Source organism: Haliotis asinina, chromosome 5 (assembly GCF_037392515.1).
Source record: "Haliotis asinina isolate JCU_RB_2024 chromosome 5, JCU_Hal_asi_v2, whole genome shotgun sequence".
Lineage (NCBI taxonomy): Eukaryota > Metazoa > Mollusca > Gastropoda > Lepetellida > Haliotidae > Haliotis > Haliotis asinina.
In genome coordinates, this window is record NC_090284.1 from 13389485 (window position 1) to 13402823 (window position 13339).

At 36.9% G+C, this 13339-nt stretch overlaps 1 protein-coding gene across 1 annotated transcript in view; it reads left to right on the forward strand.

Moving 5' to 3' along the window:
• The window catches only part of LOC137285007 (uncharacterized), a 102680-nt gene extending 93347 nt beyond the window's left edge, over positions 1-9333 (forward strand). The window contains exons 171-181 of the mRNA XM_067817123.1: positions 196-308; positions 1103-1273; positions 1835-1998; positions 2214-2435; positions 2628-2719; positions 3061-3159; positions 3360-3446; positions 4840-5073; positions 5397-5499; positions 7382-7527; positions 8546-9333. Of these exons, the coding sequence (XP_067673224.1) occupies positions 196-308; positions 1103-1273; positions 1835-1998; positions 2214-2435; positions 2628-2719; positions 3061-3159; positions 3360-3446; positions 4840-5073; positions 5397-5499; positions 7382-7527; positions 8546-8600 (1486 nt within the window). The 3' untranslated portion in view covers positions 8601-9333. The remainder of the gene's footprint in view (positions 1-195; positions 309-1102; positions 1274-1834; positions 1999-2213; positions 2436-2627; positions 2720-3060; positions 3160-3359; positions 3447-4839; positions 5074-5396; positions 5500-7381; positions 7528-8545) is intronic.
• Positions 9334-13339: the final 4006 nt, after the last annotated feature.

Below are 13339 nucleotides of genomic sequence, written 5' to 3' on the forward strand. Positions count from 1 at the left end.
GAATATCAGTAACTTTGTTAGTTTTTGACAGCAGCTCTATGAATTTGAATAGAAATGAGCGAGATATGATAGGCTGTGGTACGAGTAGAAATGTTGCATATAGGTACACATATACCATATAAATATGGACATGCTTATAGCATAGCTTATGTCTCTCCCCATGTTTGATGCTACAGGTTTATTATTGTCTTTCAGCAAAGAAATCCCTGAAAATGTGCAAAACAAGACTGTATTATTCATGGATGTTGAGAATCAACAGAACAATGAAGTCACATGCTCCATCATTAGCGGTGACGAAACAGAGACTGGTATGTTGTACCAAACACATTTATCATGTGATATGAACTCAAATAGTTAATAGATTGTCTCATATTTTGCCATAAATGTATTTGCTGGGTGGTAGGGGATGTCCTAGTAAGTTATCAAGCTGCATACTATTTTGATCTGTATAAATAGTCACGGAATAACAAGCTGGGCTGTGTTCTGTAGTAGCTATTATTACTAATGGTACAGTTAACTGTATACCAGGGCCAAGATTTTCGAAACTCTCTTAGAGCTAAGATAGTTCTAGGTTACTGTCAGTGTGTGGCAGTTATGACTATCTTAGTCCTAAGAGCGTTTTGAACATCTAGGTTCTAAAGTTTACATAAGGTCTTTGAATAACATTTAGGAGGCATCCACATGAAGGGTGATAATTCATCAATGCACATTCTGTTATATCAGGGACATGCCATTTTGTGGGTGTATTTATGCCCAACTAATGAAGGAGTAAGAACATCTTCAAACCTCTCTGTCTCATATTACAGAAGCTGACATTCATCAGTTTTCTAAAGTTTTCATGCTTCTTTTTTCTTTATATTTTCAGGACTAAAATTTCACATTTTGTTTCAGTTCTTTACATACCATTTGTGTCAAAAATTGTAAAAGGGACAATATTCTGCTGGTGAATCTTCAGTTAAAGATAGTATTTTAACTTCCTTTCAGGGTACAGACGTTGTAAGTTCCTGCATGAAGCTTCTGCATTTTGCTGATTATACCTAATGGCTATGAGTCAGATATTATCTAGCATAATTATTTATAAATGATGGATATTTTTTGCTAGGTTTATTCAGTACAACACCAGATACTGATCGCAAGAACTGCTACTTAATGTTGATGAGGAATTTGGACAGGGAACAGAAAGACATGTACAAGTTGAGAGTAAGAGTGTCACCAGCACCAAGCAGAAACAAGCGAGCAACTGGTGCTGACAATGCCGTTGTCCAAACCTACAGTGAGTATACATATCAGCTCATGATCTGCACTGCTGTGTCAGCCCATCCTACTGGTACTAAGTCAGAAGATCACACCGTGACTTTAGTGTCAGTATTATGCTTTAGGTCCCAATGATAGTTTGAATGTATGAAACAGTCAGTACCACCCACAGGTTTCTTGTGGATTATGCATTAGCAAAAAAGATTCAGACATATGAATGTTTAAAATGAAAAGTTAGAGTTTGTTCAAAAGGATGAAATCTTCTAATGCCTATAATCTGCTTGTACAGATTTTGTTGTGCATTTCATTGCTCAAGTTTTACTAATGTAAGAGACACAGAACACTACAGGAATTTCCAACTAGGAAGGGAGGTTTGTTTGCTTCACTTGCATACTGAGTCTGTCAGAAGGAAGGTTACTTTAATATCATAGCCTGTCTGTCATGCAAGTTTTAGTATCTGATATTTGAATATATGTGTACAAATTCTGTTTAGTATGTTTTAATATATCCTTATAATCCAAGAAATATTTATGTTGTGCATTTCATATTTTGTATTTCTACATTCTGTGTTGCAATTCAGATTCCTGGAGAGTCGCAGATGTTATCTTGGTGGTCACTGATGTCAATGACAATAATCCAATTTTCAAGTACCAAGATATCCCTGAAAATGGCTACAACAAGGACCAATACTATGGAGCCATCTCTGTCCTGGCTAAACCTGATGAACAAATCCTCAGAATCAATGTGAGTGTGATAGCAGAATAAATGAAGAAGCTGACAACCCCCTGTAATCTTCCAGCATCCTGCAACATGTATCATGTTATAAAAATATTGATTTGAGGTTTTTAGTCCAATATTCCTTTGGGGAAACAGTGTGGACAACAGATAACTGAGTTTTAATGTTACGTTTTACAGGTTTTCGACCAGGGTATAAACTTGTAAATGTTAATCATTTTCAGGCCACTGATTTGGATATAGGGCCTAATGGTCTGGTGACCTACGGCCTTGACGTCTCACAGGAAACTGTTCCATCCTTCGGGGTCACATCAAATGAAGGTGTTATCTTCACCACAACTGAGTTTGACCAAGCACCAACAGCACAAAGACTGATTCGATTTGGTGTACAGGCTCAAGACAACCCAACACAAGAGGCCCCAAGAGTGTCAACAACCACAGTTGTGGTATGTATTGGCTGGTCCATCATGCTCACTCACTACTACCCACCATGGTGAAAAGTCATTTTTTGCATTCCACAAAGAGATCACACTGATGTATGTTATCACTTTTATCATTATTCCAACAATTTTTTTAAGTTTCACACCTTGGTTTTATCTTGAAATGTCAATATTTTTACAATGATGTTCCTGTTGCAGGTTAACCTAATTGAAGATTACAACAGATTTGTACTTGTTATGGATAAAACACGGGCTAATGAAATCATTCCCAATGTTGAAGTTTTCAGAAAGTAAGTATTAGCTAGTTATATTCAGGCGTATTTTGTGAACATAGAAATACAGAAAATGAACACATATCTATATCAGTATGTCTTTTGAAACATTTCAGGAAGAAAATCACTGCATTTTGTAAACATTGAAAGTATGTCTTCATTTTAGAAGAAAAAACATCAAAATATGTTCCATTTAAAATGTGTCTAGTGATGTTATTGCATTGGTCAAAGCATTTGAGGGTAAAAGATATTTCTTTATGAACAGATTTGTGCTAAGAATGAATAATGTACCCTTAGTACACTACACAAGGCTATAATGTTATACATGTTAACACTATTGCCCCATATGGTTACTTCAGATCAATTCAAGATGCAGTTGGCTACCTTACCCTCATAGAGAGAGTAGAAGGCAAAAGGACTCGAGAAAGCCAGAACAATATTGTGAGAGACATGCAGTCGTAAGTAATATTTCCTAAAATGAGTAAATGAATGATACACAGCTATTAAAAGATTTTAGTTGCAAGGTTTGATATGGCCAGTTGATTAAAGTAATTACATATTATTCACATCACTCAGAATAAAGATATGTTACATAAATGATTAGTCTGAATAAATGCATGTGAGTTCCTGGCTCTCAACAATGCTTCTTCTTTTTCAGAACTGATATTGTGTTTGTTCTTGTTGGAAACGAAGCAGACTACGGTTATGCGCTTCTTAACAATACAAACAAAGCAATTCAAGAAAGGTTAGTAATGGAAGGTAGTAGTTAATGTTATTGATACAGTCATTCAAATGCAATCATGGGATATCAGTGAATTGTCAAAGAATGATTCTTAGTTTGTTTCAATCATGATATACCATTTTACTGATAGTCTTGTGACTAGCAATCAGTTCTTGTTGTGAATTTAGGATTCTGTGGATTGTACTCTGTAATATGGTAATTTGGTCTTCAACAATATAATGGTTTAATTAGATGAAAACACACCAAGAATATCCATGCTCTATGAATGAGGTAGAAATTATCCTAAGTCGACGAGTCCTTGTCATTATGATTGCCTTTAAGATACTGAAAATCATAGATTAGGTGATCCTAGATTCACAAACTAAAAAGAAAACCTTTCTTTTTTGAATTTCAAGACTGATTGGTTTGGTGTCAAGTCATTCAGTCTGGCACCACTTTACAACAGTGTGAATCTCATACAGTCAGAACACGCTTTATGTTTAGTATCATACATAATACCATTAATACATGTAATGGTGAAAAAAGTATGTTGGGATAATGTGATTAAACACTGAGTTGTCATGCCTGAAAATATATATGTTAGATAATACTTTCTACAACAACTTTAACATGATGTAACCATCATGAATCACAAAAAAACTCAGTTTGAAATGTGCTTTGTTAATTGTGAACCTGCTTGAGATGACAAAATATTATACTAGGTGTGTGTGACCGTAAGATTGTGGTGTGTAAGCCACTGAAGCATATCAGAGCTAACTACTAGGATAGACAAAGACATGCTCATTTACCAGCTATTGACAGTATGGAGCTTGTATTTACTCTGGGAGTAGCCTAGCTAGCACTCCCTGCGCTAGAGCTCTCGGCACGTGAGAAGTTTGTTTAACAACGGTTTGCCAGTGAGAGGTTAGAGTCCCCCTTCAGATGGTCTTGGCTTGGCTCAAGATGTCGGAATAGGACTGTGCGGAGATATCGCTTGTTTCATATTTGGATTTATTCACAAATTGGATATATACTGTCTGTGTATTTGTTGTGTTTTTGTGCAATAAGGTAAAATTGAATTTGATCTTGTTCTATTTTGAGCATTCATGAATACATTTATGTGATTTTCACTTTTTTGTATCAATGTTTATATTTGATACTGTATTTTAACTTATGTTTGAAACATAAGTGAAAAATAAGTCAGTATGTTTTAGAGATTTCCCTAACTGGAAATAATTAATGTCTTATTTTCCTCAGGGCATTTGTGACATCTTTAAAGTTTAACCTCTGGAAACAACAGAACAGATTATTGAGTTTGATATGCCTTTTAGAAGAAAATAGTTAATTACCTTTTCAACTTGGATTTGAAATGTAAATGTTTTTATTCCATCCAACTATTGTGTCTTTTCTCTTGCAGCATACTGTCAGATGACACTCTGTCGAGATTGAATGTGCGTATTGGGTCGGACACTACCTTTAATGTTGAGCGTGTGAGGCTGCCATACCCACAAGGTTCCCTGATCCGCACGATGGTGACCAAGTCCTACATCTGGTGGATGGATGACCCATGGGCAGCACTTATTGCTTTGGCTGCCATTATCATTCTCCTCAGTATTGTGGGAATCATCGTCATTGTCTTCTCCTATTCCAGGTGAGATCAGCACTGCAAATAGCCTTGTCTTCTTTTCTTCTCTGCAAGTGCCCTGATATAATTCTCTTTCAGTTCAGGTGTTTGTGTTGAGGACTGACTTGTATGTTTAATGTAGGCATTTTTTAAAATGAGTCCCCCTTTCACAAGCCATTTCTCCTCAGTATGTTTGACTGCAGTGGGTATGAAGTCCTTTGACAATATCAGCCTAAAAGTTGCCATATCTTCAAGCATTACAAGTGATATTTTTATGATAGTTTGATTTCTAGTATACTACACAGACTTTTTCATCACCAGAGGACTTAGATTTCAATGTTTGGTTGCAGGTACATGAAGTTCATTCAGCAGTACAGACTCTATCAACACAACTATGGTGATGCCCCTGAATTTACAGAACCACCAAGCTTTTTACGAGAATATGAAACTCAGGTGAGTAGGTTTTCTGATGGTGATAATGAGCTGTTTAACTCTACATTACCCTTGCATTAACATTTTGAGTATCACATACACATATGGCCCCTTCATTTTATATGAAGCAATGCTTAGACTTCTTATTCATGATCAGAATCATGACTTACAATCACTCACCCACTCCTATTCATGATCAGTACCATCACAAGTATCTTGTGGATACCTGGATATGGGTGTCTCACTCCTGCCAATGTTATTCTAGGTCTTAAAAACTTGTTCTATAAGCAAAGTTATATATATATACAGTAAATGTTGACATTCAGGTAGTTGATTACATGAGATGTTTGTCCTATAACGTGACTGCAAGCAACGTTTCGTTTTTAATCAGGAAAATGACATGTTTAGGTTTATACAAGTTAAATATTTTTCTCCCTGATTCTGGTGTGACTGTTACTGAATTTTTTTCTGTCTGGAAACTGCACAGAACACAATCATTTGGGCAGGCAGTTTGTAGGATTTATTTGGACTAAGTAAACATGTTGGTTGGCCTTTGTTTCCTGGTCCCAGTTGACAGCTATTGATTTCAAAGGCATTTAAGCTCTGAGACTTTACTTCCTACACATAAAATTTTGTGGCATGCCAATTATTTGAAAGCTTAGATTTGCCTTCCTGGGAGAAAGTTGGGAGTGACGTAATAATGATCATTCAATATCTTTGTCACATGAAGGATGGTTATATGAGGACATACTATGATGGAATTTATTGAAGGTATGTTTTGAATGTGGTTTCTTGATTTGTAATTATGTAACAATTTTTTTTATAACTTTATTTCTTGTCATCGGTACATGTTTTACAATGAGTTGGTAGTTCATAGTTCAAAACATAAAGTATCTAAATCAAAGTGGGTGTTACAATTGCGTAGGTGATAGTTATGGTTAGTACAGGAGATGTATTGATTGAGTAAATAGGCAGTGAGATATTGACAAATATTTCATGAATTTGGTGTAATGACAAGTTATCATATATCTGTCTGTACGTGTTGGTAATATCTCTTTTGATACATTAGAAATGTGGTGGTCATTTCATTAGTTGGTATTTAAAAATAAATTTAGATGCATTTATGATCAGATATCCAGCATGATTTTGCTTTTCATAATGGCCAAATATGATAATGTTGTTTAGCAAAATCTAATTTTATTTCTGTTTTCTCTATGATCCAGTCTACTAATTCTTCCAGATATGGCTAACTTTTGTACATTTGTAAAAGAGATGTGCTATTGATTCAGTGTCAGTTTTGCATTGGTTAGTGTTTGTATATTTGTAAATTTCTTTTATGTAGGCAGATGTTTGTGTGTCATCACAATAAATGGGTAGTTATGTAACAGTTAAGAGGAAATTTTGATTTAAGTTGAATGTCATACAAAGGGAAAGGGTATTTGTTGTGTTAGGATGGATGAATATATCATCTGAAGAAGAATAAGTTATTTGTCATCTCGCTGTTTTTCACTGTTAAGTCCATGAAAACTAGTTCAAACCTAACAAAATTAAGCACAATACATTCTTTAGTAGATACACTGGCCTCATGATTCTTAGTTATATCTCCAAGGACTCTAAATAGTGAATAATTCTTAATAAAAGTTTTCAACAGTTGAAAACTTGATAGAGGCTCCAAATTGTGTGTTCGATTTTGGCCATTTGCATTGAATTGTTGGAACTTTCCAGTCAATCTTTGATTACATCAGTTAATTGGAACATCTCGTATCTGTGGTGTTCTTTGTACATGTATGTAATTTGACAAAACTGTCTTCCAAGAGTGAGTACATTAGGCTAACATTGTGCAACGGTAGTATTATGTCCTGCTCTCAATATTTGCTAAGTTTGTTGACTGTTTCTATTTCAGAGTTTGAATATGTACGTCCCACCTGATGAGCAAATTCAGAGTGTTGGGGAGATCAACATGACGTTTGAGGGTGACACAATGAAGGGAGCCATGCATACCAACCATGGAGAGGATGTAGCAGCAGTTGTAAATCCAATCTTCCAAGGGTAAGTCAGGTTTTAACAGCCTATTTTCATCAATGTATTTTTTTTTGCCAAATGGCTGAGTGAGTAAGGTTTTATGCCATTTTTTTAGTATTGCAGAAAGACACCAGAAAGGGACTTCACACATTGTAATGTAGGAAATCAAAACTAAGTCTTTCGATTGATGAGTGATTGCTTGAACCAGTGTGCAAACTGAACTGCCCCTTCTTCAAATGATTTATTCTGAATACCAAGCCCTTTCATGTTCTGTATTGGATGTATATTTTTGTTAGTGTACCTTGTGTTTCTGCTTATGAGTTAAACATTTAATATGCTTAAAATCTCTGTTTAAATACATGTACAGTCAGTATTGGCAGCAGTAGCCATACATGTTCACCTTGAATACTGTGTCCTTACTCATATATTGACACTAGCTTTACATCACTAAGGGAGACCGTTCCTTGACCTTTATCAGTGTGAGACCTCCCTAGATTTACAACTTAGACTCTCCTTTGCTTCATGTTGAATAATGCCATTGCTAAACTAAGGGGTAGTAAGTGTTCAAGTGGCAAGCCCCTTTTGCAAATAAGCATTTTACTTTACTTGCTTCTGTGGAAATGAGCATTTCACTGGGGTCAGAAGAATTAGCAGTGAAAGGTCTAGTGACATCAGCCAGACAGGGTCAAGATTTTGTAGTTTTACTTTTTCTGAAAATTGATTTCACAAACAATGACCTTTAATTGACATTTCCTACAGCTGTTGTTGTTACTTGTATAATTCCTATGACGAATTCCAGTTCTAGTTTTGTGGCATCATTAGTAACTCAGGTGGTAGAAATCAATTGGGCATTTCTTTAAAACTGTATTACATACTACTGAAGTTGTTGTAAGGGCAATGAATACTGCCAGTGATTATCAGGATGAATAAAATCAGCTGATGCTTTTCTTTTGCATTGATATGTTTTTTTAAACACAAATATATTAGTTTGCTTTCAGTATTATTTATAATTATATATATATATATATATATATTCAATTTGCAGGGAAGGTCAAGGTCAACAGCAACTCTCCTACAATGAAAGCACAACAATATTGTAACATGTAACCCCAGTCTTGCCACCACCTTTGAATTTGACCTTTGACACCATGACCTTTCAGAAGAAATAATCTTGATCTAGGATATTCACAAAAAATCCATGGACTTAGAATAGCTGGATTTACTTGTGGTGCTATTTTCAACCAAATCACCTACACACAGCAATGTAACAACATGGAGGAAAGGTCACACAGAAATAGTTATTGCCGATTTTGTATATGAGTTTATACATATATGTATGAATTTAAAAGTGCTGTGTCTTTTGTTGAACATTGAAGTCTCCCTGAACTATTATACACAAGTTTTATCTTATCAGCCATGCTGCGGCTTCATGCCTTGATGATATTACTGGTCTCTGTTAAACAAAACATGTAATTCTAAATTCATTTATGAGGACTTTTACATTTTCTTACTATATTTTTCTATGAAAGTGCAGTTATATTATGGTTTAAGATTTTAAAATGAAAAGTGAAAAAATGGATATTAACTGAATTTGAAGAGAAGAAGAGATCTATGTTTGTGATGATTGTTATTGTCCCATGATTGTTAATATTTGTATGACTGTAAAGGAGACAGGTTGGCACTGGCAGGATGTATATAAGGTAAAGTGTTGTGTACAGATACATTGCCTTTGTCCACTTGGTCTCTATAATTTCTTATCCATTAGATTTGTACAACTTTTATACAAGTATGATATATTATATATACATGAATAAAGATTCTATTTCTATAAAAGAACTATGGTTCTGTTGTTTTTCTGTGGGTAATAAAGTAATATAGTAAAGTACAGATTATAGTACTTTTATTAGGTGGAGGCCCACTTGGGACTCAAACCCACACCCTTGATGGTTTAGTGGGTTAGCCATCTGACTGTGTGCTGGCAAGTTGATGATGTTTCAAATCACGAATGGGACTCAACCCAACAAAAGAACTAGAATCTGTACTTTGGTCCGAAAGTATAATCCCTGATATAACATATGTCGTGTTTAATGGTCTTAAGAGTCTGCTGATTGTAAAATAGCACTAAAATAACTATCCTGTGTAACAGCTGGAATGTGCTGTCTGTTGGAGTGTAATATGTAGCATATAGTGTATGATGAATGATAGAGTTGAAATGTGGATATGCAGAGGACACGTGAGTGTCATTTAGATACTGGCTAGAGAACCTGGTACGTGCATGAGGTGACAAGGTAGTAGTAAAGAGTAAGATGAAAGCATGGGCTGGATAGGGAGATGGATTTATGAGCTCGTCAGTCAGGGCTGAACAGTACTTATATTAGGATTAGAAAGATATGATACTTTATGCATGATATTATGATGTGAAGTTTTGGTATAGAGTCTAGCAAGAATGAAGTACTGTTGCACATAACAAAATCATATACAGGGATTAGGTAAGACAACATGAGGATATATGTCAAAAGGATTAGCAACAAGAATGGATATTGGTAAACAAGAATGGATATTGGTAAACAAGAATGGATATTGGTAAACAAGAATGGATATTGGTAATAATGCAGAAATAATAGGAGGAAGACGACTGTTCATGAGGTGGAATAAAATATGCCTGGCTGTAATATAATAAATTAGTTGTAATCCATAAAGTATCATATCTTTCCTATTAGGCCAGACAAATTATATTTCTTGTTTTACAGAGTTTCGTCCTCAGAAGACCTAAAGCAGGAGGGAAAAACAAATTAAATGAAATCACCAAACAAAATGATATTCCTTCTAAACAATGAAAGTAATTTATTTTTGGCAATTTATGAAGTGTATATGGGACCAAAAGAAATCTTTAAAAAAAAGTCTTGAAAGGAACATTTGGCCAATAAAAACAGGATTGTATTTTTTGAAGAGGAAAAACTGATTTTTTTTTCTTATTCTGGAAAAAAATATCATGTGGATCAGTAAAAGAAGAAATATAATTGGTCTGGCCTTATTTAACTTCTAAAATGGCAGTCAAACAGATGGTATTAAGAAGGCTAGCATTGGCTAAACACGACAAGATGCAAAATGCTTAAGCCAGCAAGACTTGAAAATGAGTGTCATTGTGAGATGGACTGTTTAGCATGTGGAAGAGATTGGCTGAACATTGATCATTTTGGGAAATATGTATGCATTCCTGTTTGGGCTTTCAATGAGTTGGACAAGATGGTGTGGTTAATGCTAGCTAATGAGAAGATATGGTCTAGCCAGTGAGGAGGAGAGAGGGGCTGGCCAGTGAGAGAGATGGTCTAGCCAATAGGGACGAGAGAGATGGTCTCCACCATGAGAAGAAAGATGGGCTGGCCAGTGAGGCAGATGGTGACGCTAATATGGAGGAGAGAGGCTGGTCAGTGAGAGAGAGATGGTCTAGCCTTCGGGGAAAGGGGGTGAGAGAGATGGTATAGCCAATGAGGAGGGAGGGGATTTGTCTTGTAAATAATATGGAGCTAAAGGAGGCTCCTGAGAGGTGGAATTTATGGTATCCCCGGCAGTGATACTGCTGGAATATTCCTAAACTAACTAACTCACTCACTCACTCACTCACTCACTCACTCACTCACTCACTCACTCACGCACTCACTCACGCACTCACTCTGGGAGATGATTTAGTAAATGCCAAATGAGATGTTAAGAGGGTTTGGGCTCCTGGGAGCAAAAGGAGGATATGAAGGACGTGATTTCTGTGATAAGTTACAAATGGAAAGAAAGTACTGTGATACCACGAATCATTGTTTGACATAGTGTTCAATGTATGTTCATCACACAGTCTTCACTTACTTGAACCAAGCAAAAAGCTCACTGCACTTAACTGGGAATACAAGCAGACCTAAGAATGCACATGTACCAATAACAGATCCATTCTGGTTGTTTCCTTCTGTCCCGAAATACTCACACGAACTTGTAACCAACTGAGAAGAACAATTGGTATCTGTTATGTGAATGCGAACTTGTCATGGACGCAGCTCGGCAAACATCGTCCTCTGTCGGAATAATCCTGCGCATTGGCCAGGAGTCCGGTCACGTATAATGTGCCGCGAAGGAGGAGATGACAGAGAGCTCTAGCTATTTGTTTGTTCCCGTAGCCTCATGTCTGAACGGGCGTACATACGACACACCTAGTCACTGGGCACACAAGGTATTTACATAGCGTGTGTCTTGAAGACATCAACATCGTTTGTTCACAGTGGTCTTTGGCAATATAAACTCTTGAAACACGACTTAAATAGTTTTCTGTGATATGCAGTAGCATTTCGATTAGATGTCAGAGCTCTAAATGTAATGTTCCCGGTGATAATATTCATTGTATTTAAAAACTGTTGTTAATTAATCAGAATGTGTGTGTGTGTGTGTGTGTGTGTGTGTGTGTGTGTGTGTGTGTGTGTGTGCGTGTGTGTGTTATTGTGATCAATTATTGATAAATGTAGAGCTGACAGTCATGTGAGTTTGTTTCAGATTTACTCCACATCTTTATATCTTCATCTTTTGTACAAAGTGTTATGATGTTGATGTGTTTTCACAGTCTCCTTCTGTGGAAGGCCCACGCGTCAAAAGACGAAGAAAACCAGTTGCCCGTTTCTGGTGTCCCCACCGTGGACACCACTGGAATATTGTTGAAATGGTGTAAAACCATACTCACTCACTCACTCACTCACTGACAGTATGCCTGTGTTTCCGTTAGCATGCCATACCCCTTGCAACAGGTATAACCAGTGAGGCTCACGCATGCCCATAACGTGTGGGAAGTTTATACTCACGAAGATAATCTGTAGAATATGTTCATTTCACACAAGAGAGGTTACAGCCGTTTGTCTCCCAATGAGAACGATCACATGCAAAAATAACTCAAAGTCGTGGATTGTCAGTTTAATGTCATTAGGGTACATAACGTTGAATACTCTGTGCTGAACGATATATTCTGTTCGTTATTGTCACATCCACCACAAGAAAGCGGTGTTTATGAAACTAGCTGGTTCCATTTTTTCTGATGATTAGTGACAGTCTGGGGTGACTGAATATGGGTACCCATAATCGAGCTGCAACACCAATGTGAGAAAAACATACCTTTATAAACAGTGAGTGAGTGAGTTTGGTTTTACGCCTTTTAACAATATTCGAGCAATATCACGGCGGGACACCAGAAACGGGCGCCACACATTGTGCCCATGGGAGTAATCGAACCTGGGTCTTCGGTGTGATGGACTGCGTGGTAGTCTAATGGATAAAGCGCCCGGCCCTCACGCTGAAGGCCAAGGTTCGATTCTCAACATTTTGGATGACGTGTCAACCAAGTCAGCGAGTCTGACCACCCGATCCCGTTAGTCGTGCATGGGTAGCTGAAGGCCTATTCTGCCCCGGACCTTCATGGGTCCAGTCTATCGCAACATAGGCATGTAGTATGTCTTGGGTATGTCCTCAGAGCAAATTCATTAGATGTTGAAGAAAGTATTCTTTGCACAAAAAACCCCATGGTCCTGGTCCTCCAGATATCCAGATCTGAAAATAGATCGATAAACGTGTATGTCAACGTCGTAATTGGCTCCAGAAGTATCACTGTCGGGGATACAATACATTCTACCTCTTAGAAGGTTCCTTTAGCTCCATGTGAGTATTAACAAGACAAATCAGTGGTTGACAGTGTGAATCACAACTATCGATGACCAGTCCCTCTCTCCTCATTGGCTAGACCATCTCTCTCACTGCCTAGCCTCTCTCATCCACATTGGCTAGACCATCTCTCTCACTGCCTAGCCTCTCTCAT